The sequence below is a fragment of the Bombus pascuorum genome, chromosome 1, assembly GCF_905332965.1.
Source record: "Bombus pascuorum chromosome 1, iyBomPasc1.1, whole genome shotgun sequence".
NCBI lineage: Eukaryota > Metazoa > Arthropoda > Insecta > Hymenoptera > Apidae > Bombus > Bombus pascuorum.
The window spans coordinates 5,477,067-5,502,569 of record NC_083488.1 but is presented as its reverse complement, the minus strand read 5'-3'; the positions used below and the strand labels follow the sequence as shown (position 1 = coordinate 5,502,569).

The 25,503-nt window shown below is 35.2% G+C and overlaps 3 protein-coding genes across 3 annotated transcripts in view; 2 read left to right on the top strand and 1 right to left on the bottom strand.

Annotated features, from left to right (window-relative positions):
• Positions 1 to 15,689, bottom strand: part of LOC132914069 (putative fatty acyl-CoA reductase CG5065) — a 38,570-nt gene extending 22,881 nt beyond the window's left edge. Inside the window, exons 1-3 of the mRNA XM_060972901.1 lie at positions 15,247 to 15,689; positions 14,834 to 15,034; positions 8,664 to 8,777 (exon numbers count right to left, since the gene is read on the bottom strand). Coding sequence (XP_060828884.1) covers positions 8,664 to 8,666 — 3 coding nt within the window. The 5' untranslated portion in view covers positions 8,667 to 8,777; positions 14,834 to 15,034; positions 15,247 to 15,689. The remainder of the gene's footprint in view (positions 1 to 8,663; positions 8,778 to 14,833; positions 15,035 to 15,246) is intronic.
• LOC132914402 (uncharacterized) lies at positions 1,059 to 14,159 on the top strand. Its single transcript, XM_060973484.1, has 4 exons — positions 1,059 to 1,479; positions 5,014 to 5,136; positions 11,085 to 11,199; positions 12,693 to 14,159. The coding sequence occupies exons 1-4, from the start codon at positions 1,376 to 1,378 to the stop codon at positions 12,741 to 12,743; spliced, it is 393 nt and encodes a 130-aa protein (XP_060829467.1). The 5' UTR covers positions 1,059 to 1,375; the 3' UTR covers positions 12,744 to 14,159.
• A 4,954-nt stretch (positions 15,690 to 20,643) lies between the features above and the next one.
• LOC132914387 (uncharacterized) lies at positions 20,644 to 24,851 on the top strand. Its single transcript, XM_060973443.1, has 5 exons — positions 20,644 to 20,963; positions 21,438 to 21,551; positions 21,889 to 22,011; positions 22,099 to 22,209; positions 24,514 to 24,851. The coding sequence occupies exons 1-5, from the start codon at positions 20,848 to 20,850 to the stop codon at positions 24,515 to 24,517; spliced, it is 468 nt and encodes a 155-aa protein (XP_060829426.1). The 5' UTR covers positions 20,644 to 20,847; the 3' UTR covers positions 24,518 to 24,851.
• Positions 24,852 to 25,503: the final 652 nt, after the last annotated feature.

Genomic DNA, 25,503 nt, shown 5'->3' with positions numbered 1-25,503 from the left:
TTCATCCAACGAAACTTTAAACAAGTCCCATTTTGCTGTAACGAGAAGCTTCACTTGAATTTATATTTAATATAGTCGATTTTTTGGTTTACGTAGAAATCGTAGGAAGTTTGTTGTACGAAACTGTCAGGGGATCGCTACTGTGAACGATCCTGTTGCATTCATAAAAAAAACAGAGCTGAAGAAACTCTATAGGCTTGATAGATTGATATTCTGTTTCTATGATACCTAAATTTCCTCGTAAAATTCCTAGAAACCTTAAGTAGACCGGAGACTAGACTATCACAGCGCAATATCGAAAGAAAATCGAACAGCGTGATTTCGACAGTCTAAGGATTTAAAAAACTCATCGTGGACAATCATCCCTGAAAATTCCATGAAACTTTTCAAAATTCTCAGCGGAATTCTAAAAAATCTTAAACGGGAATAGATCGACCAATGACTGATCACGGTATGATGAAACCAGAATGAAAGCTACTGATAGATACTGTGATGAAGATACTGTGTTCCGCTCTAGAGATCTAAAAAACGCATCGAGGCCAATCATGCTCCCCGAAAAAGTTCTATAGAATGTTCCAAAAGTCTGTGCAAAATCTCAAGGAGAAATGGCAGGATCGAACCGAGCATTGCATGACGAAATCAGAATGTAAGCCGGATGAAACGAAAATCGAGCAATCCAACCTCCTCCACGCACGTATGACACTCTAAAGATTTAAGAAACGCATCGTCGTGGGCAATTACATTCCCGAAAAATTTGGAGCAGATTTGGTCACGTCACGTGGTTGCACCGTGACCGAGCGAGCATCAGCGTGATTCGTGGATACGCGGATCCGACAAAAGGTGGAAGTCAAGCCTCTCTTGATTATCATCTCGTATCTTTTTCTTTCTCGCTCGGTGAACGACGATAAGACTGAGACAGAAGGATGAAAAGGTGGATCCAGGGAAAAGGGTCGCCGTCCCTCGCGGAAAGAAACGCGAGGGAGGATTCGGATCGAGTGGGGTATAGGCTACGAGCTGAGTGGAGGGGGCGAAGCCGGCACTCTCCTTCGAGTATATATGCTGGAAGCGGACGAAGCTACGCTACAGTTCACCAAGAGACAAAAGCGACAAGAATAGGGTCAGATATCGGTAGAAAGAAAAAAATCGCGATCACGATAAATTTCCGAGAGATACGTGGCGATTAAACATTTGTTAACCGTTGTTCGAGGCAAGTTCTATTCTGTGAACCGGTTGAAGAAACAGAAGTGCGAGAAGACACTGTGCAAGAAGAATCCTGTCAAACCATCGAGTCATTGAGGAATATTTCCGATTCTTCGGCTACGTTTCGTTTCTTGCTTAATTATTTTTTATTTTCGTCCTCGTTGAAAGACGAATAATGGCTGCGAATACGAGTCTGCTTGTCACGTTGATGGTGTTGTGTGTCCTAAACGTGATCCTGATGCCAGGAACGACGCACGCCAGGCCACCCTCTCTTCTCAAGTAAGAGTCAGAACTTTGTAAGAAAAGTTTCGCGTGAGGATTTCTCTGCTGTTTTCGTGTGTTTCTCTTTTGTAACGGTCCTAGAACGTGGAATCGCAGATGTATCAGATAACTTAGATATCGGGATTTTCTTAACTTTAAGCAGACTTCCTTTACATTTTTTGAAAAACCGATTAGTCTTTAAATCTCTTTGTGCAAAAGTATCTCCATATGTTGGAAGCGAACTTTTAAACGTTTGTTTCCTTTGGATATCCAATAAAGACTACTAGAACGATATTTCTCTATTCCTCGATGTACAGGTATTTTAATAAGTAATGTCACGAAGATGAAATATTACAAGCGATGAAAACTTCGTAGTATACACACAAAGCTAGTAGCAGAAATCTCCTCATTGTCAGTTTCACTACTTTATCCATAAGAATGGAAACCTTCTTCAACTTGTTGCACGCCCACGTGAAAGTACAAAAAACCCTCTATAAGCTTATCCAGCTCACGCCTATTCTTCCACTCTATTCATCACTCTGTTCTTCCAATATCCTGAATGAAATCAATGATCATCCACTCAAATTTAACCAAACAAATAACGCAAAATGTAATCTCGAAACTCATCTGATCGTAAATATGCGTTTACCAAAAAGCTTGCCCTCTTTGTTCGAGGAAAAATCCCAGTACGACGTCAAACGAGCTCGACCGATCCTCGATCGCGATTTTTATCTACCCGATTAATTTTATCGATATATTTTCGGCTGGTTACATTTGTCGTATCTGATATCCACCTGAAATCGTGTTACATATCGATCAATTTTTCAGAGCTTGGAAAAAGAGGAATCTTCGATGGTCGAAGTATAAATTGACGGATCTTCATTATGGCCGTGTTCTTCCTTTTTTGTTTCCTCTTTTCCCTCTAATGCCTGCCTTCCTCTATGCAACTCCCATGCACAACGATAACGCCGTCAGAAGATAACGAGAGCTTTGTTTCACGTGTGTACGGAGATTAGCATATCGATTAAGGAGGCAAAATTGACGACGATCGACAAACGCGATATTACATTCACTCGCAGCTTGCAATATCACCAACCACGCGCCATTTTTTCTTCTTTTTACGCGCTCGCCACCAATATGAATTCCGCGTTATCGCGTTGACAACCTCGGGTATCGGGAAATAACAGGAAACGAAGAGTTTTAAGTCGAACGATTTAGTGGGAAAGTTACCTCTGTTATCTTGCTGGGAAAACGCGTGGGAAATGGGACGTGAACCTCGTGAATTTTTTGTTAGAAGCTACTCTTCGCTGAGTTACCTAGTACTTTCGATACATCTCCATTGAGATCTTATTATTGAGAACTGGGTGCAAAAATTATTTTGTTTCAGAACTAAAGATAGTAGAGTTTGAGAAAGATTATTTTCATTTGGAGAATCTGTTAAAAATTTAGTTGTTTCGAATGGACTTTAGAATCAGAAGCAAAGATGGTAAAATATTTGAAAATTGTTAGCACACTATGTGTATCTATTATTCTTGTTACTTTTTATTCACATAAAATGTTAAATTTCACAGTTAAAGCTAAGAGAAATTATCTTTGTCAGTGTTCAATAAGAATTTCTCTGTTTGCGATACTCTTTACAATAAAATGTAATAACACTGAAATTTTTGTAATTATTAAAGAAACTTTAATAATAATTGAACCTTCAAAAATTCTCGATATACCTTTAAACGAATATTAGATAATTTCTCTATAATATTTCTAACGAAGTTAACGAAGTTAACTTGGATAACGAAGTTAATACAAAAGCTATTAATAGACTATTCTCGTCCAATCCAATTTCTACAAACTTCTACAGAAAAAAAATTATTTTGAACGGACTCTCAAATTTGGAAGTTTTCCGATCATTCGAATCACAGATTCTATTTGTGTTTGTTAATTTTGGGTCACATTAATCTCATTAATTCTTGAATCAAGTCACGCGCGTGAATACCGCAGGCAAGTGATTAAATATTGATGGAAGATGAGAAAAACAAGGATACAGAAACGAGGGTGAACGTAAAATTTTCAAGGAAACTACATGATCGCCCCGTGAATACTGAATTCGCAACAGATTGTAAATAAAAGCGGTGGCCGAGGGACAACGACCTGCTAATCAATTAAAATAGTTTCCACGGAGTTTCCATACAGTTACAGTTGATCTTGCAAGAGTGATTTGCGACACTGATTTCACAGCTCTTCGCATGAAAGTTTGCTTACTGATGTAATTACGGTCTTCGCATGCTGCAAGTCACGGTTGCGTGTTTCAACTGGCTGATTCGCTAAACAAGGCGCAACAATCGTTTCAACTGTTGTTTCAACTTCTCTGTTTTTAATTTAAATATCTGTCGTTGTAAAAAAAAAAAAAAAAAAAAAAAGAAAGAAAAGGAATGAAAGAGAGAAAAGGAAAGAAAATAGATAATTTGAAATATTATATACTACTGACATTTTTATCATACAGCGCCCAGTGAGTGCAATTCAATGCAACAAGTTGCAACAATCGTTTCAAAGCTTTACTTCATTTTCTCTTCTCTTCTTTTTTTTTTTTTTTAGATAATAGCTTCTGTAAAGAGAAGAGAAAAGAGAGAGAGAGAGAGAGAGACAAAGAAATGGAGAGGAAGTAAATAATTTGAAACAAGTTGTAAAGATTCTTATCGTAGTGTGCCACTGAGTTGGTTCTACACTTCACACAATTAATCGTATAATACCTGAAATTGAACGGAAACACGAGGTTTCGCGTGATGAGTCAGTATGTAGGTTACGCTACGATACGTGAAAATTATTCAACGAGTTTAATTATAGCAGCTCGTTCTTTGGGGACTGAAGGAATCTTATATCGACTTTTCCCCCTTCTTCTCTTTTTTTTCCTGTTTCCATGATACAGAAAATTACTCGTATCTATTCGAACCGTGAGTCGAGTTAATTATAGACACCTGTTCCGGGAATACGCGCATATTTAAGGATATACGGAAGTATTCTTAGGATTTCCCGGTTCTGAAGGTTACTCAAAATAATACCTATCTATCTATTGTATTAAATTATCATATAGTTTTTATATGACAATTTCTCTATCTATTCTAACTTCTTTCTACAATCTTTTTCCTACTTTCGCTTTCTACCTATACTCTATATAATTCTACATTGTATCGCGCGGTTTAAAAATAACCATTTAATTACAAACGAATGTTCTTATCGATTATTAAATTTATCGAATTCGTAATTAAAAATATGCTTAACGTTCAACGATAAGAATAAAACAATGTTCCTATTTTTACGACAGACTATCGATAAATTCGATCTTTATAGAAAGATTATAGAAGGTCAAAAGTACACATTTCATTTCGATCATCGACTATTTTTCTCCTTGTATAATCATTATCGGTGATTTAAATCGTTCAATCAAATTTTTTAATTTGTCTATATTCAAACTTATTTGAAATTTCTCTTTGTCACGTCAACGAATTATAAGTAATTGTTAATATAATTAATAATAGTCATTCCTCGTTTGTTTTGTAGTCGACACAGGCGTATATCGGATCAAAGGCTCGCTGAAATAGAGACACTTCTGGGGTTGGAGACTGTGAAGGGAAAAGTAGTGACGGTTCCAATTGCATTCGGCCTGGTAGATCCAGCAAAGATGTGAGTAATTACTTTAATAGCCTGAAATTATTTAAACTCGCCTTTTATCTCTGCTGATTTATTCTTATCAAGCCAAAGTTACTAATAATAACATTCTTTCCTATTACGTCTGCAAAAAGACTAGATAAGCAAAGAGTCGCTCATCTCCGTTCCAAAATTCGAACTCTTTCCAGCTTGACTCTTAAATTTCGATTGTTTTTCGTTCCTTCTTCTTATCTTATATTATAAATTTTAATTTCGTATTTACCGTTTTGATAGAAAGAAAGTAAATTTGTATATTGGAAATAAAAAGATCAAGGAAATAGTATCTATAGGTCAGTACGATTGAAAAGTTCAACGAAAAAATAACAAAAATATAGCTTCTTTTCTAGGGAACGATTTATAAGATGCTATTATTCTTTTAAAGAATCTCGTCGTTAATTTTCCAACTCTTTACGAGTACGTTTAGTAATGTATTTTAATATTTATGAACGTACTGAGTTTTCTATTAAAGTTTAGCACGATCAACGATTCTATTCTAAAATTAAAGATTCATTTACAAGTCACTTGTATCAAATTTTCTGTGAGCTGTTCGATAATAATCGTGAAACTCCCAGATAATGTATCAGGTCATTTTATAAGTTCAACAAAACAAGCAAGAAAAAACGAAGCTGAGGTTCGGTGTTTCAATCGGCAATGCATTCGCTGTTATTTTAAACAATATCCCTGTCATTTGCAATTCTTCAATTCTACCTTGCAAATCATAATTTCAATACCAGAAGTAACTTCTGAATTCCATCTTAAAGATTACAATTTAAATGTAAGAAGTGACTTTAAATACTATCCTCTGTGTCGCAATTTACATATAAGGAGTTACAATTTCGTCTTCAAAATTAAAATTTGAGCATGAGAAATCAAAATTAACGATTTATCGTGCGATTGGTCGCAGTTGATCGATATACAAATCAAACCTCGTACATTATCAAACATCGAACTTTGTTTAGTTCGTTCAAGAATCCTTCGCTCACCGTGAGAATTAGATCATGTCACATATATATATATATATCACAAACGAGTCATTCTAAAATTTGGTTTATGTGAACGATAACCTCGAAGGGAAAGAATCACGACTCGATTTTACATAACGATCGCCATTCGAGTTCAACGTGATCGTTAACCACGAGATACGAAAAGAATCTTTCTTTTTATCATCGAGTGACAATACTATGAATCACGAACTCTTTTCCATCTCTCCTCCGCTTCCCCTTCCTCCTCTTTCCCCCAAAAAAACAAAGAGAAAAAAGAAACAGTGAATATGATTACGAATGAATCGTACGACGAGAAACGAATGAATTTTATTAATTCTTCGAGCAGAAGGAAGACAGAACTGCCCCTGTTGTATCATCGTCTATAGAGACGTGCCAAAAATATCAATCTATTTAAAAAAAAAAAGGAAAAGAATGCGAAAAAAGTAAAGAAGAAATAACTATTCTGGTGGTGCAACGTGTCTGGCTTTAGGTTCAGGAATCTCCGAGTGGAAAACACGTTGCTTGCCAAGCATCCTTTATTTTCAATCCCTTAGGTACACGGATACATTTTCACACATTTTTACGTTCCATTCAAATGCAAAAAATATGGTATAAATACAGGGTGTCCGAAAAGGTCGGGATAAAACTTATACTGTGGATCAATAGGGTCTAGTGAGTAAAAGGAAGTTCGTATAAACTTAAAATCGTATGTATAAAATTGTTTTGCCAGTTATAAAAGGTAAATGTTCGAAAGTTTCTTTCTTCTGAAAAAATACAGACTTCTTCCATTCGTCGAAATAACGATTGTCGAACAAAGCTGATCTCTTCTGTTTCTATTACGATTTTCGTGAAATACGGTTTCACGTGTCTCCATTGTATATAATATAATATAAAGTAACGTAAATTACCGTGAATAAGTAAATTATATTAATTTTAGAGAATAAAATTATCCACTACGCGACGATATTTTGACATGAATATTTGATTCTTTTAATATCTTTGGAAACACAAATGGGATTGTCAATAAGCAATTTCCGTATATTTCACGAAATTTTTATTTCGTCGTCTATTCGATGCAATTACCGAATTGTTGGATAAGCCTTGAATGTTTCTGAGATTATGTTCTTGTTCAGAAACCATAGAAATTTAAACAGAATGCGTATTCGGTATAATTGTATTATTACAAACTGTTGGAACAAAGTTTATAATTCGTATCTAGAAGGAATATTCATTCTATAATATTCGTTCAAAAATAAATAATTAGACTATAAACTTAAAGTATTAGCTGGAACCTAACTAAAGTATTTAAACGGCTAGGGATGCGCTTTTAAATTTCTGCCGATGTGAATTTCCATGTCAAATAATCAATTGATTCGTGAGGCTAAATACGAAAGAAAAGGGAAAAAATACGCGGGAAATATATGGCACGTTCGGCATTGAAATTCAACTTGTTGCTTCGTGTTTGCGTGACGAGGACGGAAACCACCCTCGAACGAGACCTTCGAACGTGTAGACTGATAGAGGGTTGGGCGAGTCACGTAAGATAAGAAAGAACGGCCTATTTACGTCGAAAGACATGTCGTCGGTAGATCTTCGGAGGACACTGGTTGTTTCTCGAGACATTATTAACTTCGCACCACCGTTCTTAGGAAAAATGATTTTCGTTTCGCCGGGTGGTGGTGTGGAGTATTGCGTCGTGCGGGATAATAGAAACGTACGGATGATTTGATTATTTATCAGTGTTACTGACGTTATTACTACACGAAGTGATATTTTTTTTTTCATCGGGTGTGGATTTAATTTTGATAGTTTTGATATTTGATGTTAAATTTTCCTCTAGAAATGTCGTAAAATATAAAGGTACACAGGAATCTACTCGAATGAACGTTGTACGAAAATGTTTCTACTTGCACCATTCGCTTCGGATAGGTGTTGAAAATCGAATACAAAGAAAGCGTTTGTTATCGTTTTAAGAATGGACTTCCCGTTGGTATTTTGCAAGAATAAAATTCGAAAATAAACGATTGTTAAAAAAAGATCACTGTGCGTTAAAAACAGCAACGCAGATATCGAAAGTAATATCGAGACTGAAATGCAAGATGGAATAACAGAGAAGGAATTCGTTTAACGGTTTATTCTTCTCGTATGTTCTCTTTCGGATTAACCAGCATTTCCTCTTGTATATCAGACATTACTTCCCAAGCAATATCCACAGTCCTATGTAAACGGATACCGTATCAAATTTATGTAAAATTATGTAGCTATGGGGTATTATATTGCACCATACTATAACCTAACCAAGCCCAGGTAGAACAGAAGGTTTCAGAAGGAGACAGAATAGAATATGACCAAAGAAAAGTTGGGATAATAGATTACTATAATTTTATTGTACAAAGTAGTATCGCAAGAGTGTAAATTGGAACGTCTACTTGAGCTTGTTGGAAAAAGTTGAAATGAAAGCAGTAATATTATTCCAGTCAAAAGAAATAATTCTTAAGTAAAAGTAGTATAAACAGTTACCATTGAAAAGTTTTATATCCGTGTTGTATGTGTTGGATAAAATATTTTGAAACTTCATTAGCACTGTAATGAGACACGAATGCAATGATTGTATTGGTCAACTTTGAAACCAATCTGAAAATGTATATAGAAATTACAAGATATTCATTGCGAATATATATTTAAAGAAGATTAGTATATTTAGCATGAATAGTCATCTTAAGCATATAAAGACTTGAGATTTATTAATATAATGAATAATTGTCCGTTTAAATATTTGCACTAAGTATCTTATAAATTTGTATATATTTCTTCAAATTTGTTCCAAATTCTAATTTATTACAGAAGAGTCGTGATAATTGAGCCCGACGAAAATGCTAGTGAAATTTCAAAATGTATCGTTTAACACACATAATATATTAATAAAATGTGTCTAAAAGTGGCCAAATACTTTCGTGAGTCTGTATATTTGCTCCCATACGTAGGCGGAATAGTACGATCGAAGAGATTCTCGTGGAGGAAGAACGAAGAAAAGCAACGACGGAAAAGGAAACGATAATAGAATGTCTAACCCTGCTACCTTACTCCGAATGCCTTCCGAATAAATTCTTATTCAGACGTTAACACGACCGGCTTCAGGGAAATTCGCTTTAAAGTTAAAACGAACAGCTCTTTCCTTTTTACTAATTTCGTAACGTCAACATCCGCACTCTGAACGAATGTGTCCATAGAAGTTTCCCTCGTTCTCTTCTACTTGTCATTTCATTTAACATTCGCGTGTAAACGTAAAGAAATACACGAAAAGATAGAAATTTCCAAACAATGGGCCGACCATGTCAAATCTCCTTTCTCCTTCAACGAACCATTGAAATTCGAAAAGATTTCTCTACGTCGAAAGATCTTCCTCGCGAAGTGGAAGGAAAAGAGAAAGGATGATAGAACGAAGGAGCAAGTCCTATTGCGTTGGCGTTCGTTCTTCGACTGCAAGCTCGTTGCAACGTGAACCAGAGGTTCTAACCGCGTTTATATTCTTAGATCCAGGGAGTTCGTGCCGTGCGAATCGAGCGAAATTCGCGATGCAAATTCGATTGGATTCGCGTGTTCCTCGGTTTCGTGACTAGCCAATGGGCTTCTTCTAATCTAGTTCGCCGCGAGTAGAATTATTCATCGTCGAAATTCGTGACGAGAGACACGGAGAAGCTCGAGTGGTTGAAATAACGCGGATGAGACCGCTATCAGTATTCGGAAATTACTCAGTGCTCAGTGCGAATTTAGATGGATTTAGAGACAATTCAGGAATCTTTCGCTCCTTTTGCTTTAAATGCTCTTTCGAGAGCGCTTAAACATTTAGCACCGAATCGTAGTATCGAGATCAATATTTTACAGATCGATTCTAGATTCTAGATTCCACGTGTGTTATACATAATACATTTCGGATTAGAAATGTTACGTGGAATATCTGATTAGACGCAGATCCACGGATATACGTATATCTATGATCTTTGATATTATTATGCTACTGGAGAATTTCATTTTGCCGTTATCATTAGAATTTCGATAGTTGTAGCTTGACGGCTTCTTTTCTTTTTCTTTTTTTTTTTTTTTTTTTGTTTTTTAGTGCCCTATGTATTTATGGAAAATTCAAAGACGCGGAAATGTGCAACAGACGTATGACGCGAGAAAATACACGAGCAAAATACAGCAAAATAGATGAAACGAATCTGGAATGTAGGTTTCGTTTTGTTAATTACCTTAATAAAAATAAGAATTTACATAAACATCGTGAATGTAGTAATCATCGTTGAAATCTTAACTTTCGCAGACCAGTTTGATGATCGAGCGTTAATCATGTGGTGCTGCGTTGTTGCATTTAATTATCGAGGCTTGCATCATTCCCACGACTTATCGAGAGTCCCGGCGATAAGAATAATTCGTAATTCGTATGATGATGAATGATTCTCCACGAATGCATGCTCGACAGTTTATTCCACCAGCACGTGTCACCCTCTTTTTTACTTTCAACCACGTGTGAAACGCGTGATCGCGTGAAATTCCAAGCGCTTATTCTTCGAACAGGAGAAAAGAAAAGGACGAAAAAATGACGGCGAAAAAACGAAATACGAAGCAAGAAGGAGTCATGTAGAAGAAAGGCGTGAATATTCCGTTCGAACACATGGCGGGAACGTTGAACCGCGCGTAATCTTCCATTGAATCTTGAAAATTTTTTATCGGACGGTCATTTTAGTGGGTCATCTGGTTGTTACGATCCCCCGCTGATCATTATAATTTCTAATTATAGACACGACTGATCCATACTAATTGAAATTATCAAAGCGAAATTTCCATCAAAATCAATGGAACTTATATCACGTTTTCTTTAGTGCAAACTTTCATTTTGATTATAACATTTTCTCTAATTCCCCGCTCTATTTCTCATTGCAGAGGTCGTAGACGAAGATCCGCCACGAATAACAGATTCGAAAATCTGCAACGTTCAATGAAGATTATTGCTAACAATCCTGACACGTTTAATGCAAACATGCTTCCTTTGCCGGCGGTAAGTTCAAAATAATTGAATCTATGATTTAAAACGAAGGGAAAGAAATGATTTGCTATAAACCCTACAGATTACGTAGATTACGTATTTTTAGTACGTTAGGTATTTTAACATCGAGTATTCTGAATATTAATCGATCAATTCCGATATATATATTAAATTTTTTAACGAATCTTGTGCCATTTTATGTTTCCCCAAAAGGTAATACAGAGTGCGATTCTTGTCGTTTAATTATGCGACACTTGTTCAGAGTTGGAATAAGAAATATCCTACTTTTGAATAGAAATTCCAATAAATTTCATTTCGTTCTAAAATCTTTTCGTTATATTTACGCCTCGAAATGACTAACAGTTTCATTAGATTATTGAAACATCGTGCAACACTATTTCCACATGGTTATGTAAGTTGCATAGTTCGTGTCATGAGGTAATCTATCGCGTTAGCAACGTAATACCTATTTTTTCTAGATGGCATAAAATTAGTGATAATTTGCCGCGAAAGAAAAATGAAACGATTCACTGGCACGCGCCTAAGTCAGTCATAAAATTTATTGTAAAATGTGCTGTGTTCTCGTGATAGATTCATATTCCTTCTTCGTTTCTTTAGCATGTATAATCGTTTTCTCTGAATGTTTATTCTATCGTCGATTTGCATTTCATGAAATGGTAATCGTTCGTGGTCAAAGACAAATATTCATAGTCGTTAAATTGATCGTGCCTCAGATTAGTTAACCGGTTTATTAAGTGTCACATAGATAACGCCAAAGTATCGCAATACATTATGAACATCGCTGTTTTATTGTCACCCAAAGCTAATTATGGAGATATACATGCAAGAGAATACTTATGATTTTTAATCTTGCACTTGTAATAATTGAATTATTGAATCGATGGCATAAGAGTTACGTTATTAGTATTATACACGTTATCGATTATCTAGAATTGATTTTAATCCATTAAGAACCGTACGATGAATTGTGCGAAGGTTGTGTAGCGTAACATTATTAAACATTATTGATCGAGGTACAAAAGAATGTATTAGAATGATAGATACCTCCACAGAAGTCCATTACAAGTAGAAAGCGAGAAAGGAAGTTCTATAATCGAAAAAAAAAAAAGGAAATAATCTATTCTATCGATATAAAATTCCTCGATTTCTTCAAATTTCATAAAGTCGTAGGATTCGGAAAGAATTCAATAAAATCCAATAATCTGAATGAAATAAATCTAGACATGAAACATGGTCGTTGATGGGTTAATATTCAGAACCATAGTATCAAATAATAGTAACAAAAGTCGTTCCATTTTAAAAATAACGAATCTTTATTTGCAAAGTGTAATTAGGAAAAGAGAATTTGACGAAACCCTATTTTTTTAATTATCAAAAATGATACTTCAAATTAACGTCCCTTGAGGTATAGAGAGATATTTATAAAATTCTCAAAATTATTGTCTAAGGCCTTAATTAATTTAGAACATTTTTTTGAATTTCAGAAGTTAAAAGAGAGCCGATTAGGCGTCGACGACGAATATTCGTATATATAATTCCATGGCATAAAGTCGCGCTAAAACACAGGGCGAACAAGAAGACAGAGTCGAGAGAACGAAAAGCATTCGTGTAAAAAATGAAAAATACAAAAAAAAAAGAGGAAAACAAGAATCGAAGACGAACATCAAGAAAAATCGACGAAGGAATAAGAGACGAAGGAAAATTACAAAAAGAAAATATTATATACGATCTCTCGACCCTAAATCCGCCTGAACAGTATTACGGACCGTCCTCCGTCCGAGCTTAAACTCTTTTAACAAACTTATACTATTAGATCACTAAGTAATTGTAACCAAGGAGCAAAGGAAAAAGACAGCAACGATCATCCTTGTCTCGATGAAGAAATTGAAGAGAACGTTTCGAAGAATTTCGTGGTTTCCTTCGATTTTCAATTTGTTCCTTAACGCGTGCGTCCTCCATGTTTCTTTCATTTATTTTTTATAATTTAGAAACGTAGTAATTTATGATATTTATTTAAGTAGCCTTATTTATTATTTGTTGACCGTATTATTTGTAGACTGGTTTATTTGAATTTTTCTTTTATTCGTTTCTAAGAGTCTGCAAAGAGTATTCTGTGTTGCGTGTAAGGAAAACGCGTCTATGGTCTTTCTTTTTCTCATTTTTATTTTATACTTTAAGAATAATCTCTTTTTAAGAATAATTTTGCGTGGATGACAAGATACTGATAAGTGATTTTTGTACGGATGGAGAATGGATAATTACTGGCTTGCTTTCACAATCTCGCGCCTTAATCTTAGGTTTCTTTAAATCTTTCGAATGTATTAACGATCGTGATCTGTAAACCCTGGATATCCAACTTCTACCTTAGCATTGAAATATGATTTTATAATAATCGAATAGAACCATAGATGATGCGGGCCACCGTAGAAAATGTATTAATTAGAAAGTTCGATTATTTTCAAACGTGATTCGTTGCGTTTCCATTTCGTATTAAGATGTGATTCATTTTATTTATTGTTTTGTAAAGTTAGTTAATACAAATATTATTATATTAATTTATTAGCGCACCTAAGAAGGAATAGAAGTAAGAGAAAGGAAGGAATGTAATTAATTTTAACGATATCGTTCGTTAAGGTTAATAGTCTTCACACGAAACAATCAAATTTTTTCGCTGTATCTAAGCTCTATGTAATTATCGTATATATGTTCGACACTGTATATTTCCTATATGTTATTTATTTATTTATTTATTTATTTAGTTAATGTCGTACGTAGGAGCCAACAAAATATTAAAGACAATGTCGTGATAGTATCGCGATTTCGATCGATCAAAATCAAGATCGACACGTTCGAGACAATTTCACCGATCGTTCGCTCTTTTATTGACTATGCGTATTATTTTGTTTATTTAAATAGAATAAAAAGAATAGTAATCAGCAATACAAGAAAAATCGTCTCCTTAAATTTATTCTGAAATCTTCATCCTTCCTCCAAAGTATCTCTCCTTTATGTGTATCGCAAAATATCAAAAATTACTATTTCTATTTCACCTTGGTAAATTAATTAAAAATACGCATCTGAGCTCCCTCTGGGGAAACTTTAGGCAAATTATTCCATGCAGTCGGTAAACGAGGTTATTTCGACATTTATTCGAACTGTACGTCGAATGATTGTAAACAAATGCAGATTCATTAGTTGTATAATTCTAGAGGAAAATGAAAAATTTGTAGGAAGAAAGATTGGTGGAATTTCTACGAGGAAAGCTTTCAGGAACGGTGTATTAAAACGAACTTCCGTAAATAGTAATAAAAGTTAAATACTTTGTAAGTTAATTACCTCGTAATATTAAAATGTCATAGTTTAATTAAACTTTACAATTTAATTAAAGGGAAAAAGTATCAAAAACCATCTAACGCAATTAGGAGCCGTGTGCAAAACAGTAATTCCACAGAAATTGTACATTTCACCGGCTACGCAACTTTGCGACGATTTCAACACGATGCTTATTTAGAAACTAATAACTTTAACTATTTTGGAAATTATTATATATTTGCACGGGAGACTTCGTACGATTAATCTTAACGTCCTAAACTTTATTACCGCGCAGAAGATTATTTAGATATACCTGCTTTATTTTGGGAATATTTTCTGTTCGATGGTCTGACTAAAAACGACTCGTACTACTGACAGTGGAGCTAGTGGAATAAGTCTATCTGTTCTAAGCAGATCTGATCGGGGCCCTTGTTTCTCTCAAAAGACCACTTTTCTCAACCTTCTAGAATAAACCAGTAGGTGAAATATTACTTCAAATAGTAGAAACTAAACTCTGGAAATTTAAATGTTGTGAAGTAGTTTTCTTTAAACATAGAAGAATGGAAAGAATTATATATATTATAATTCGAACATTTATTAAATTCCTATAGAAGAGGAAAGATTTATAGTTCTGTTTAATTTCAGTGTACTTTACTAGAAAGAAAAATCGTTACTAGATATCTTACCATTTTCCTTCCATTTTCCATTAAACTTTGTTCAAATTACCTGAAGTGAGTGCATCGGTGAATCTGTTATTTTCCTGGCTTGAAATATTTTTTCAAGTTTCGATATTCGTCCTTATTATTCAAGTCATTTGCCTTCGAATACGTAATTTTCTTAACTTCAGAATTCAGGAAAGATTCAGAATTTAAATACCTACCTACTTAAAGATATAGCTTTATAACTTGTCGAAAGTTTCGATCTCAATTGCAATTTGACAAAATCTCGCAAGCTTTCCAATTAAAAGTCCCAACTACTTCCACAATGCCACTCATTTTATTTAACTAAAGAAATCGATCGAAGAAAGAAACTCTCTTTGCGCGTGACTCACGAAACTCAGTTGATCGTAAAACGAAACAAGGAAAACTCTCCCCATCACGAGTCAATGCGCGATTGCTCCGTCAAGTCTTCATAAAGCAAGACGACCTGAAACGTTTGTATCAAACGTTCGCGGAAACGAAAGTTTCGCGAAAGGAAAGCGAAACATAGGACAAGTCACTGGATTGCAGTTGTCGACCATCGTTCTGATTGGTTTCGTATGGTCGCTCTTCGTGCAGCAGTTCATCCGTAGCGAGCGTGATTGGCCCGATAGATATGAAATTATTTCATAAATACGCACATACAGATCGCGTGGGTGGCTGATTTCGCAACTTCGTTTTACTGCGCAGTACAGCAAACACTTTAGCTCACAAAAGTATTTGAACGCGTGCCATAGAAAATTTTTGTAAATATGTTATGCGTATTTCGTACGAATCTTATAACGAGATAGCGGGTGGCATGATCATATCAGAAAAATTTGAAACCAGTCTGGAAATGTATATAGAAGTTACAAGATATTTATCACAAACATATATATTTCACAAGAAATTAGCAAAGAGTAAACACATAATAAATGTTAAGAATGATCCTACGGTGTATAACCATATAATATCGAATATAATATTGAATATGAATAACGTGATTCGTTAATACGACGGCTAATTGATTGTTCAAATACTTTGACGATCTCTCGTATTAGATATCACACAATAACTTTTATGTACATCTTCAGATTTCTTTCAAACTTTACCGATATTATCACCATATTCGAGTTTCATTGCAACGCTAATGAAAATTTCAAATGTTCCCTATAAAACGTGATATATTCACAAAAAATGCTCCAACAGTCTCTCTCGCGAGGCATCCAAGGTAGCCGTATTAATCTTCTCTTACGTAACTGAAAACCTTTATGCACGCATTGCATGTGTTACGTAAAACATTTTGAAATTTCATTGGCGCTGTAACGAGACTCGACTATCGTCGCTGTGTTAGTCAAGTATGAAGCAAATTTGAAGACGTACATTATATATACGTATATATGTCATTGATGTATAACACGTTGGCGAGGAACGGGCCTCCAAAGTTGCACAATCAAACAGAATTTCTGATTAGCCTGGCTATGTGTTGCTTTTCGTTATCTCGCTACGTAAAACCGACGACCGATTTCGTTCGACGTACGACTCCTCCGCCCTATCTTCAAAGGGGAGGAGACAGAATTGCGAAAAACGTCCATGTCGCTATCGCTCCGACACTTTCAAATGTTTGGCCCGAAACTTTGTTTTCACCGAGCGTTCTCTTCTATTTTTGCCCGGACGGATGATGCAGCCCGAGCAATGGGGTAGATCAGCGTTCGTTGATCTCGTCCCTGTTATTTCTGTCTCTTTTGCTGTTTGGCAGTTGTCAGTGGATAAAATGCTATGCGTGCGTTCGGAAGTCGAACGAGACACAATGCTTTTCTTCTTTTTTCTTCGAGATTCTTTCCAAGTTTCGAGGTTTGGGTAATGGGAGCTTATATGCTGAATGCGGGGAGTAAAGAGTTCGAGAAAAGAGAGCTTTCGTGTATTGGGCAGGCTCGAGAGGGTGGTGATGGGTTTAGTGGTTAGAGAATGGAGAGATACGAATAAATAGATTCTGCGTTAACGAGAATTTCAAAGAAATGTATTTACATATAAATCATTGAAACTATAGTACCAATTCCAATGAACAATGTAAATGAAACAAATATCTGGTTGCAGGCTACTTCTTTGGTTAGCTTCGTAGAAATATCAATTCGTGCGAATGACTGCAGTCTAACGATCAGAGAACAAGATAGTAGATGGTAAATAATACGAATAAATAATAAGAGAGATCGTTTATGAAATATCAAGAAATGTTTGAAGAAATGACGAGGAATAGAGATCGGAAGGAAATCATGGAGAGGTAATCGAAATTTTCGTTTTAATCTCATTCCTGTTTTCTTGGTATTTTTCGCGCGTGCATTGAACAGGAGAAGTTCAACAGTCGAGTATTACTTAAAAACATAAGAAAAAAGACGAGGATAAAAGAGTCTTAACGAGAAAAATTAACGAGTCAAAATTATCAAAGTTTTTAATTCGGTTCTTATACCGAGAAATGAAAGAGAAGAAATAGTCTTATATTGAAAGAATTATAATCACGGTTTAGAAAACACGATCGTGGCTACCTCCAAAAAGTCAGCAAATAATCTAGAAGAAGCACAACGATGAGCAATAATATTTACGTTGACGTAATAACTGAATAATTTTTATTTGTTCATATTTCGTAACTTTTTATCATCCAGCTGGACCATTCGTAGAAGAAACATGTACGAAATAATTTGTTATCTGGGCTCGATGCGCGTATACTTTGATTATATTTTATAATGTTACATTTGGCAAGACTGGCGCGTGCGATGAATGGTCGAGGACATCGCGTCGTGATCATCTGATCCGATCTTCGTTTAATTAGTATACTCGCTATCTCTCTTCCGTTTCTTTCGTATCGTACGGTTACAAATCTCAAATCAACATATTCTAAGCCACGTAAGAAATTTCTTTAAATTTCTGCTGGCTTTTGCTAATCGTAACTTCACAATTGATGTTCACCAGTTTTTTTTCTTCTTTTTTTATAAATTATAATTTGATTTTATCCTTTCTTTGAATATTTCTAATTCTGTTATGTACGATCGTCAGTCAGGCTGCCAATATGTGCGTTTCTGCATCTCGAAATTTTCCATAAATACATAAACATCTACAGTGTGGCAAACTGCAAATTTTATATGCAGATTGATAAAATTGTAAAATCGAAAATTCAAAAATTTCGAATGTAATTGTAATTCGGTTAACTTTGCTCCGGATCTTTGCTGTATCGATTTGGGATGATCGGTGGAACATATTGAATATATTTTCCAAAGACGCTGGAAAATCCGTCGAGTAAATCGGATAAGTCCACCGGATAGATTGCTCGAATCGATTAGATTCGAATGATGAAATACAACGTGGTAATTAGATCATGCTTTATCGTACTTTCGTTTTTATTTAGATTTATCTAAATTGTTCCAGCAGAGAGATTACAATTTCAACGAATTTCATTTTTTTAATCTTGTACAACTTCATTTTTGTAAATCTCGCTTCATCCTCGAATCCCCACTCTCTTCGATGTATGTGTAATATTTAATACACATATGTAGAAATTTTTAAAATGACATCTACCAAACGAATCAATTTTCCTCTCTTATTGAAAAACTATATTTCCCATGCCATTGCTCTCTGCGCTGTTAAATATTCGTTATAACACAATTCTTAAATTTACTCGCAACTATTCAGCCTCTGTATTCGCTGTTTCTTTGAATTCATAGTCCAGTGGTTTATGCTTGTGCCATTACCGTCTCTTATTTCCTCCTCATGTATGGCAACAAGATCGAACATAGAAGAAACAAATAAAAATAGTTTCCCCGATTTGCCAAGGATGATCAATTTTCCTTGTGAACCTTCTCTTAAGCGCGAAGCATGCAAAATTCTCCTGACATGCACGTGCAAGGAGATAGGAAGTAAAACGCGAATGACGAAACTAGCAATCTAATTACGCTGAAACGTTTATTCATGTCAGAAGTTCTCCGTACGTCTTCCGTTTCAAGGAAGAAACTTTCACGCGCATTATTGCGTCGCATAAAATGTCGCAAAAAAAAAAAAGAAGGAGAAAAGTCGTGAAAAAAGCTACTATCGAGACAAGTAAGCATTTTCTTTCTGTCGCGTGCCGCCTGATAGCTATATTATTGTATTTTATGAGGAAAGCAACGACGTTAACTCCTTCCATTTCCACTTTCGTAACTGTACGTAAACATTCGTCCATTTCCATTTCATTGAACACGAGAAATCCTCCATATTCGAGCGAAGTGATAATATTCGTTTAAATAAAGCGGTGAAAAAATCGACGTATTTTCGTGTAAAATTTTAATTAATCGGCCCTATTTTCTTGATCGAACAGAGATCGACCAAATTCCAAATATAAGTCAAAGCAAATATAACAAGATGATAAAGAGAAGAAATCACTGAAACTTAAGATGAACGTGACCTTCTGTAAGAGGGAGATTTTATGATCGATGAACTCGCATCGGCTTATCCTTACATAAAGTATCCGAAATAGCCACTTTCTATCATCGAAAATTCCACCACTCTTCGTTATCGTTTCATCGATATATGTGAAATTCAAAAACGTCATAAATAAAAAGAAACTGTGATCAATTCCAATTGATGCAGCAACGCTCTTATTTTTTGTGCCGAAAAGGAGTCACAAGACAAAATGTACAATATCGTGCAACAGTTTCCGGCTACTTATCTCTTCAGGAAGCGCTTCCGAGTATCGAAGAGTATCGAAAGTGTGGCGATCGAAGTTTGAAATTGACAACGGTAGAAAGCGCAGAATGTATTTATCAGGAGTTTTATTATTTTAAAGGACCCTCGAGAGGAAAAACTCTGTTTCTCAATACTAACAGGTCATACGAAATTACCGATCACTTGAAATTCGTCGATATCACTCAACGATACATTTACAAGTTCTTATCGGTCGTAGATTTCTCGCTGGGACATTAATTTTGAATTTTTCAATAATTTAGGGACGATTTGCTGGACTATTTTGAATATTCCGTGGCGCGTCTACTATCATGAGATTCTCTTCTATTTATTTTCTAGCGCAGCTAATTCCACGATTAAGCGATACAGGCTGACAATTGTTGCACAATTAATTAAAAATATTAAGTATACGACTATCGGTAAAAGAAAGCATCGCTGCAGTTTTTCAATTGCAAACAGATAGTTTCAGACTTTCACTCGTTATCGTGCAAGCAATTAAGAAATCATCAGCGTGTTCTGGTACACTGACACCGTATTAAGGCTGGCTATTTTTTGAAATGCCTGACACCGGCGATAGGATACACCGAAAACCAACCAAAGGGGGGACATTTCTGAAAATCAATTACCGATACCGATTTATCGTACGAAAGGAATGATAACCACGAAAGGGGGTGTAATCACGTCAATGGCTTTTTAAGTAGAGGGGGGAGATGTTCCTCGAGCAAGAGGATATATAGGCGCACCAGAGCTTCGTAACGTTACAGTTTCAAGCAAAAACCGGACGATTCGGGCGACCTGTGGTCGATTCTACTTGTAAAATTTGGACGAGAAAGTTTCGCAGAAACATATTGAAAATTTCGCGAAAATTTCGAATTTCTTCTCGAATTTTTCTTCTTTCTACGTTTTCTTTCATTTTATTCGTTTTACCTCCACGCGAACAATGAATAGTAGCGCGAGAAAAAATATTCCCGGCAACTATTGGATCACAGTCGCTGTTGCACTTTTTGCTTCGCTTTGTCTCAGTGAAATCGTATCCGCACAACCTGGATATGACAGGTAAATGTTGTATAATACTTTACTATCTTTTAAGAGGATTTTTTCGATAGACTATTGTCTTTTTCTTTTCTTCTATGACTGTTTGTCTTACGATTTTTCTAATGTTTACTCACACGATCGTTAGCCACTTAGTTAATAATTTGCAACTTGGAATTATAAGTGAAACTTCTTCTTTTTTACAAAAATTTGATCTGTAGCGTATCGTAATTATAATTTATAACGCGTATGTGACAAGATGTTACACAGAGCAAGGGGTTGACGATGATTCTTTTATTAACAATTTCGAACATTTTGAAGAACAAAGTTTAAGCTCAGGCTTCTAAGGAACAAAGTCCAAACTGTAGTACGATTAAGTAGACTTTCTCAAAGTGATAATTGTGCTTCAAATTTGTCGTTTGGGAGTATTCGTGAATAAAGTGGTGTACTAATTTCGAAGAAGCAATAATTTCCCTATCGTTATTTATTTTCCAACAGAGTTGCGCGCGAGAACACGGTCGACATCTACGACACTCTGTTAAATTTTTCGAAAATGGGAGAGAAAGGTATGGCGGAAGAAATGAGCGCTGGAATATCAGGAATGACTAAAGAGTGAGTAACCTTTCATCACGCTTCTCAACAACTTTCCAACATAGATTCCACTTTAAAGATATTTATTAAACAAGACATTTGAACCGAAGAAGACTAGAGTCTAATTTTCAATAGAAATTTCCAACTCACCGCAAATTCTTTTCCTCTTTGTCGAAAAATAAAAACTGTCGAAACGAAGGTTTTTCGAGTTAAAAATTTCGTTAACGAAACTACTAAGATCATAGTGGAACGACGAAAAAATCTCAGTTTCAACGATAAAGAGGCTTCGCAAAAAGATTGACCCTATCCGAATGGCAGACTTTCTCTTTTTTCAACAAATTTTGTATCACACACACAGACGACACAAACGATTATCGGATCAAAGGCGAGCAGAGCTAGAGACCCTGATGGCACTCTCGAAAATGACGGGGAAATTGGTGAACGTGATCAGGGGAGGACGTCAACTGCAACCAACCAAGACGTGAGTAGTGAAAATGACAAATTTTCTAACTTACAACTTTTGTCCTCCTCTTCTATCAAATTTTCTAATCTTCCGCTTTATCGTTAGTGACAGGAAAAAACGTTCGGTCTTCGACATAAACGTGAAGAATCTACAAAGATTGTTCCGACTGTCGCAGAAATTGGGATACAAAGGAAACGCGGCATATCCGGTTGTTAGGTAAGCAACTGACATCGCATATTCGTTCAATTCGAAGACGTATAATCAATTTTCTGAGTAAAATCCAGAGTTACCATTATCATTGACGAATATGAGAGACTTTACAGCCGTTAAATATCGATACGTTCGTGTAATAGAAGATGTTACTGTGGCTGGTTCGACCAATCGAATTCTTTTTATTTACGCAAGATTCTATTTATTCTATTTATTATATAAGATTTGTATTTATTTACGCAATAACCCTGCTACGTTGTTTCAGTCATCTTCGATCCAGTTGTTTACATTTGTAAAAAAAAGTCTTTTTTTAAATTTCTCGAATTCGAGGAATGTACGAAATAATCGTAATCGATATGCATAATTTCTTGTCTCAATTCTATATTGAATATACGTGTTCTTGGATCGCGAAGAGATTGTTTGTTTATTAAAAGATTGCGATATAAAAATTCAGGAATCACAGCAGGATTAACGTAATTAACGGTATCGATAAAGCACTTGAAAAGTTTACTAATCAACTCGTCTAGTCACTTCCACAGAGTTCGCTAATCTTGGCGACCTTTGTTTAATAATAAATAAAACGTACAGATACTCGTACAGCGTTTAAAAAGTAAGTCGTGAAGCTTACGATCGGCGTCTTCGAGGAACGTCAGTGATTTATCCCCAGAATGAAGTGCACGAATCTCTCCATGAATCGTTCGAAACTTCTAACAATCAAATTCAAGTAAAACTAATTCGTGCTCGGCGCTTACACGTTTTATCGTCTTTGATACTGCACTCGGTACGTATTCTGCGCGTGAACGATCGATGTAAAATCGACGGATCGAAACTCTTCGAGGCTTGATCTTCGAAAAAAGATATCGCGTAGAACGAACTGCGCCATGGTTTTTCCGTCTACTTCTTTTTCTCTACTTCGCTTCATTTTTTTCTTCCTCGATAAGATCACGTTCGCGTATTCGAAATTCGCAATGCGAAACGCGTGCATATGTAACGAGAATCGGAAACGTGATGTAAGACGAGCGTAGTGTTAGTCCAGATAAATCCTTGTCGAACCGAGACGAACTCGCGGCATCTTATCTGTCGTTGATATGTCGCAATCGGTCCGATTCGCATCAAAAATAATTCAACGATAGCGTATTTAACGACACGAGATACTCTTGGCACGCGAAATCGTGTTGATCTTACTTAACCCTCCCTTTCTTTGAATCATTTAAAAACGTAGCCCAAGGGAAGCTCTATATCGAGTTATTTTCACAGTTTCACAGGTTGCTGTGACTCTTGAATTTTGTATGCTTCGGTCTCATTTTCATCTCAACGACGAGAAGGTACCTTTGACGTTTTCAAAATATTTTCTGCATAAAATTGAATCAAGAAAGGAGTCAGATATATCAGTAACGCTTTTCCTACGATACTCGTGTACTTTCCTTAAACTTGTAAAATTTTCTAACGATAGAAAAGTACAATTTAGTGTAAAAAATGATCCGAATAGGACACACGAGAGTCGAATATCATCGTAGGTGAAGCAATTATTAATTTCTGTTTTGTATGCAAAGTTGGAAGCACGTACGTCTGTTGTTTATCTATACATGTGAAAACCAGGAACGCAAGAAATCTCGTACATGACCAAGATTACCAGACCTGTAGAGATGATCAATTTTATTTTTTATAACGTTCATGGTGAATTGCTCGATAAAGCGATTAAACGATATACAGGCGAAATCGAGTAGGATACGTGAAAATATTTTCAATGTCGAATATTTCGTAGTATTCTGGACTTCATTCAGAAAATTGCGTATACGGTAGAATTTGTAGCTAGCCTCGTGAGATAAACTCGATGACCCGGATATCTTTGTAGTATTTTAAATACGGCCAAATAGTACATACTTACTACTCTTCTCGCGGTGACTGAGTTGCCTTTTCATTGATATTTCATTCTCGATAACATTGTAGAATCGAAATAACAGAATAGTACGTTGTTTTTCATACCGATCGCGAAAGTTAGACAAAAGAAATCGGTTAAATTAACTAACAATGGTACTTGCCTTCTTTCAGCATCGTATAATTTTTATAGCTTTAATCTCTTATTCTTATCTTCTTCATTCTCACTTCTCGGATTCTCTTCTCTTTCCTTGTTAGAAAATATATCCTATAACATATACGTTAAATCTTAAAAATATGTACGATTTGCGAGACGTTTATTTAAGTATTTGCATGATACTATAGTTGTAAAAAATATTAATCATTCGTCTGAAATTATTAAGTGCCTGTTAAGAAAATACCGTTAACATATCGTTTCTTCTTTATTTACAGTTGAAGCCACAGAATCATGCAGAATGTATTGGCGTGAATTTATTTATCCATGAAAGTGCATCGAACCAAAAAAGGATGACCCTGGCACAAAAGAAATTTCGTGTATCAATTCGTCTGCGAAACCATTGATGAATCACGAATTAGGCGTTTCATAAAAAATTATTATCATCTCTTATGTATTTCGCAGGAATAATACAAATTCCAATTGCTAACAACAATAACAATAACAAATATTTATTTATTATACCTAATGGGAAACTGATATGAATCCTCTTGTGAGATATTTTTTAATGTATTCTTTATTATACTCTGATAATAAATTTATATAATATAATATACATATATCATTATATTATTGTTTACCTATGATCACTTGAAATTTGTATGGTGATAATTCGTGCACAAATAAATCTCTAATTTGTAATTTCAAATACGTAGTTTAATTTTATAATTGACATTTGATCGATATTATATATATATGTTTATTATTTATGGTAGAAATATAACATCAGATATAAAAATATAATAATAACATTATAAATTTCGAACTTCAAAAGAATGTACATTAATCATTACCTTGCTGCCATCTAGCGGTCATTACTTTAAGTATCCGCAGTATAATATCAACGGAGGGACTAACATTGAATCGGTAATGTCAGGAACGATAATAAAATGGTAAGAAGATAAGTAATTCCTAAAACATAAAACGCGAAACACTTGGGACACAAGAAACACGAGATAGCATCGTTGAATACCAGTCTTATTCTATATCCATCCTACTCAATATCAGTACATATATATTCTGATTTTACTTACCATCGCTGTTTCTAATTTTTTGGACGGTCGGTATTGCAGAACATAGAACATGAATGGATTTCTACATGGTTACGAAAACAAACGATTGCGAGGTTACATTATATCGTTCGTTTATATATTCTATTTTTCATATTCACTTAAAAATTCACATTCTAAAGGAGATGTTTAAATCAA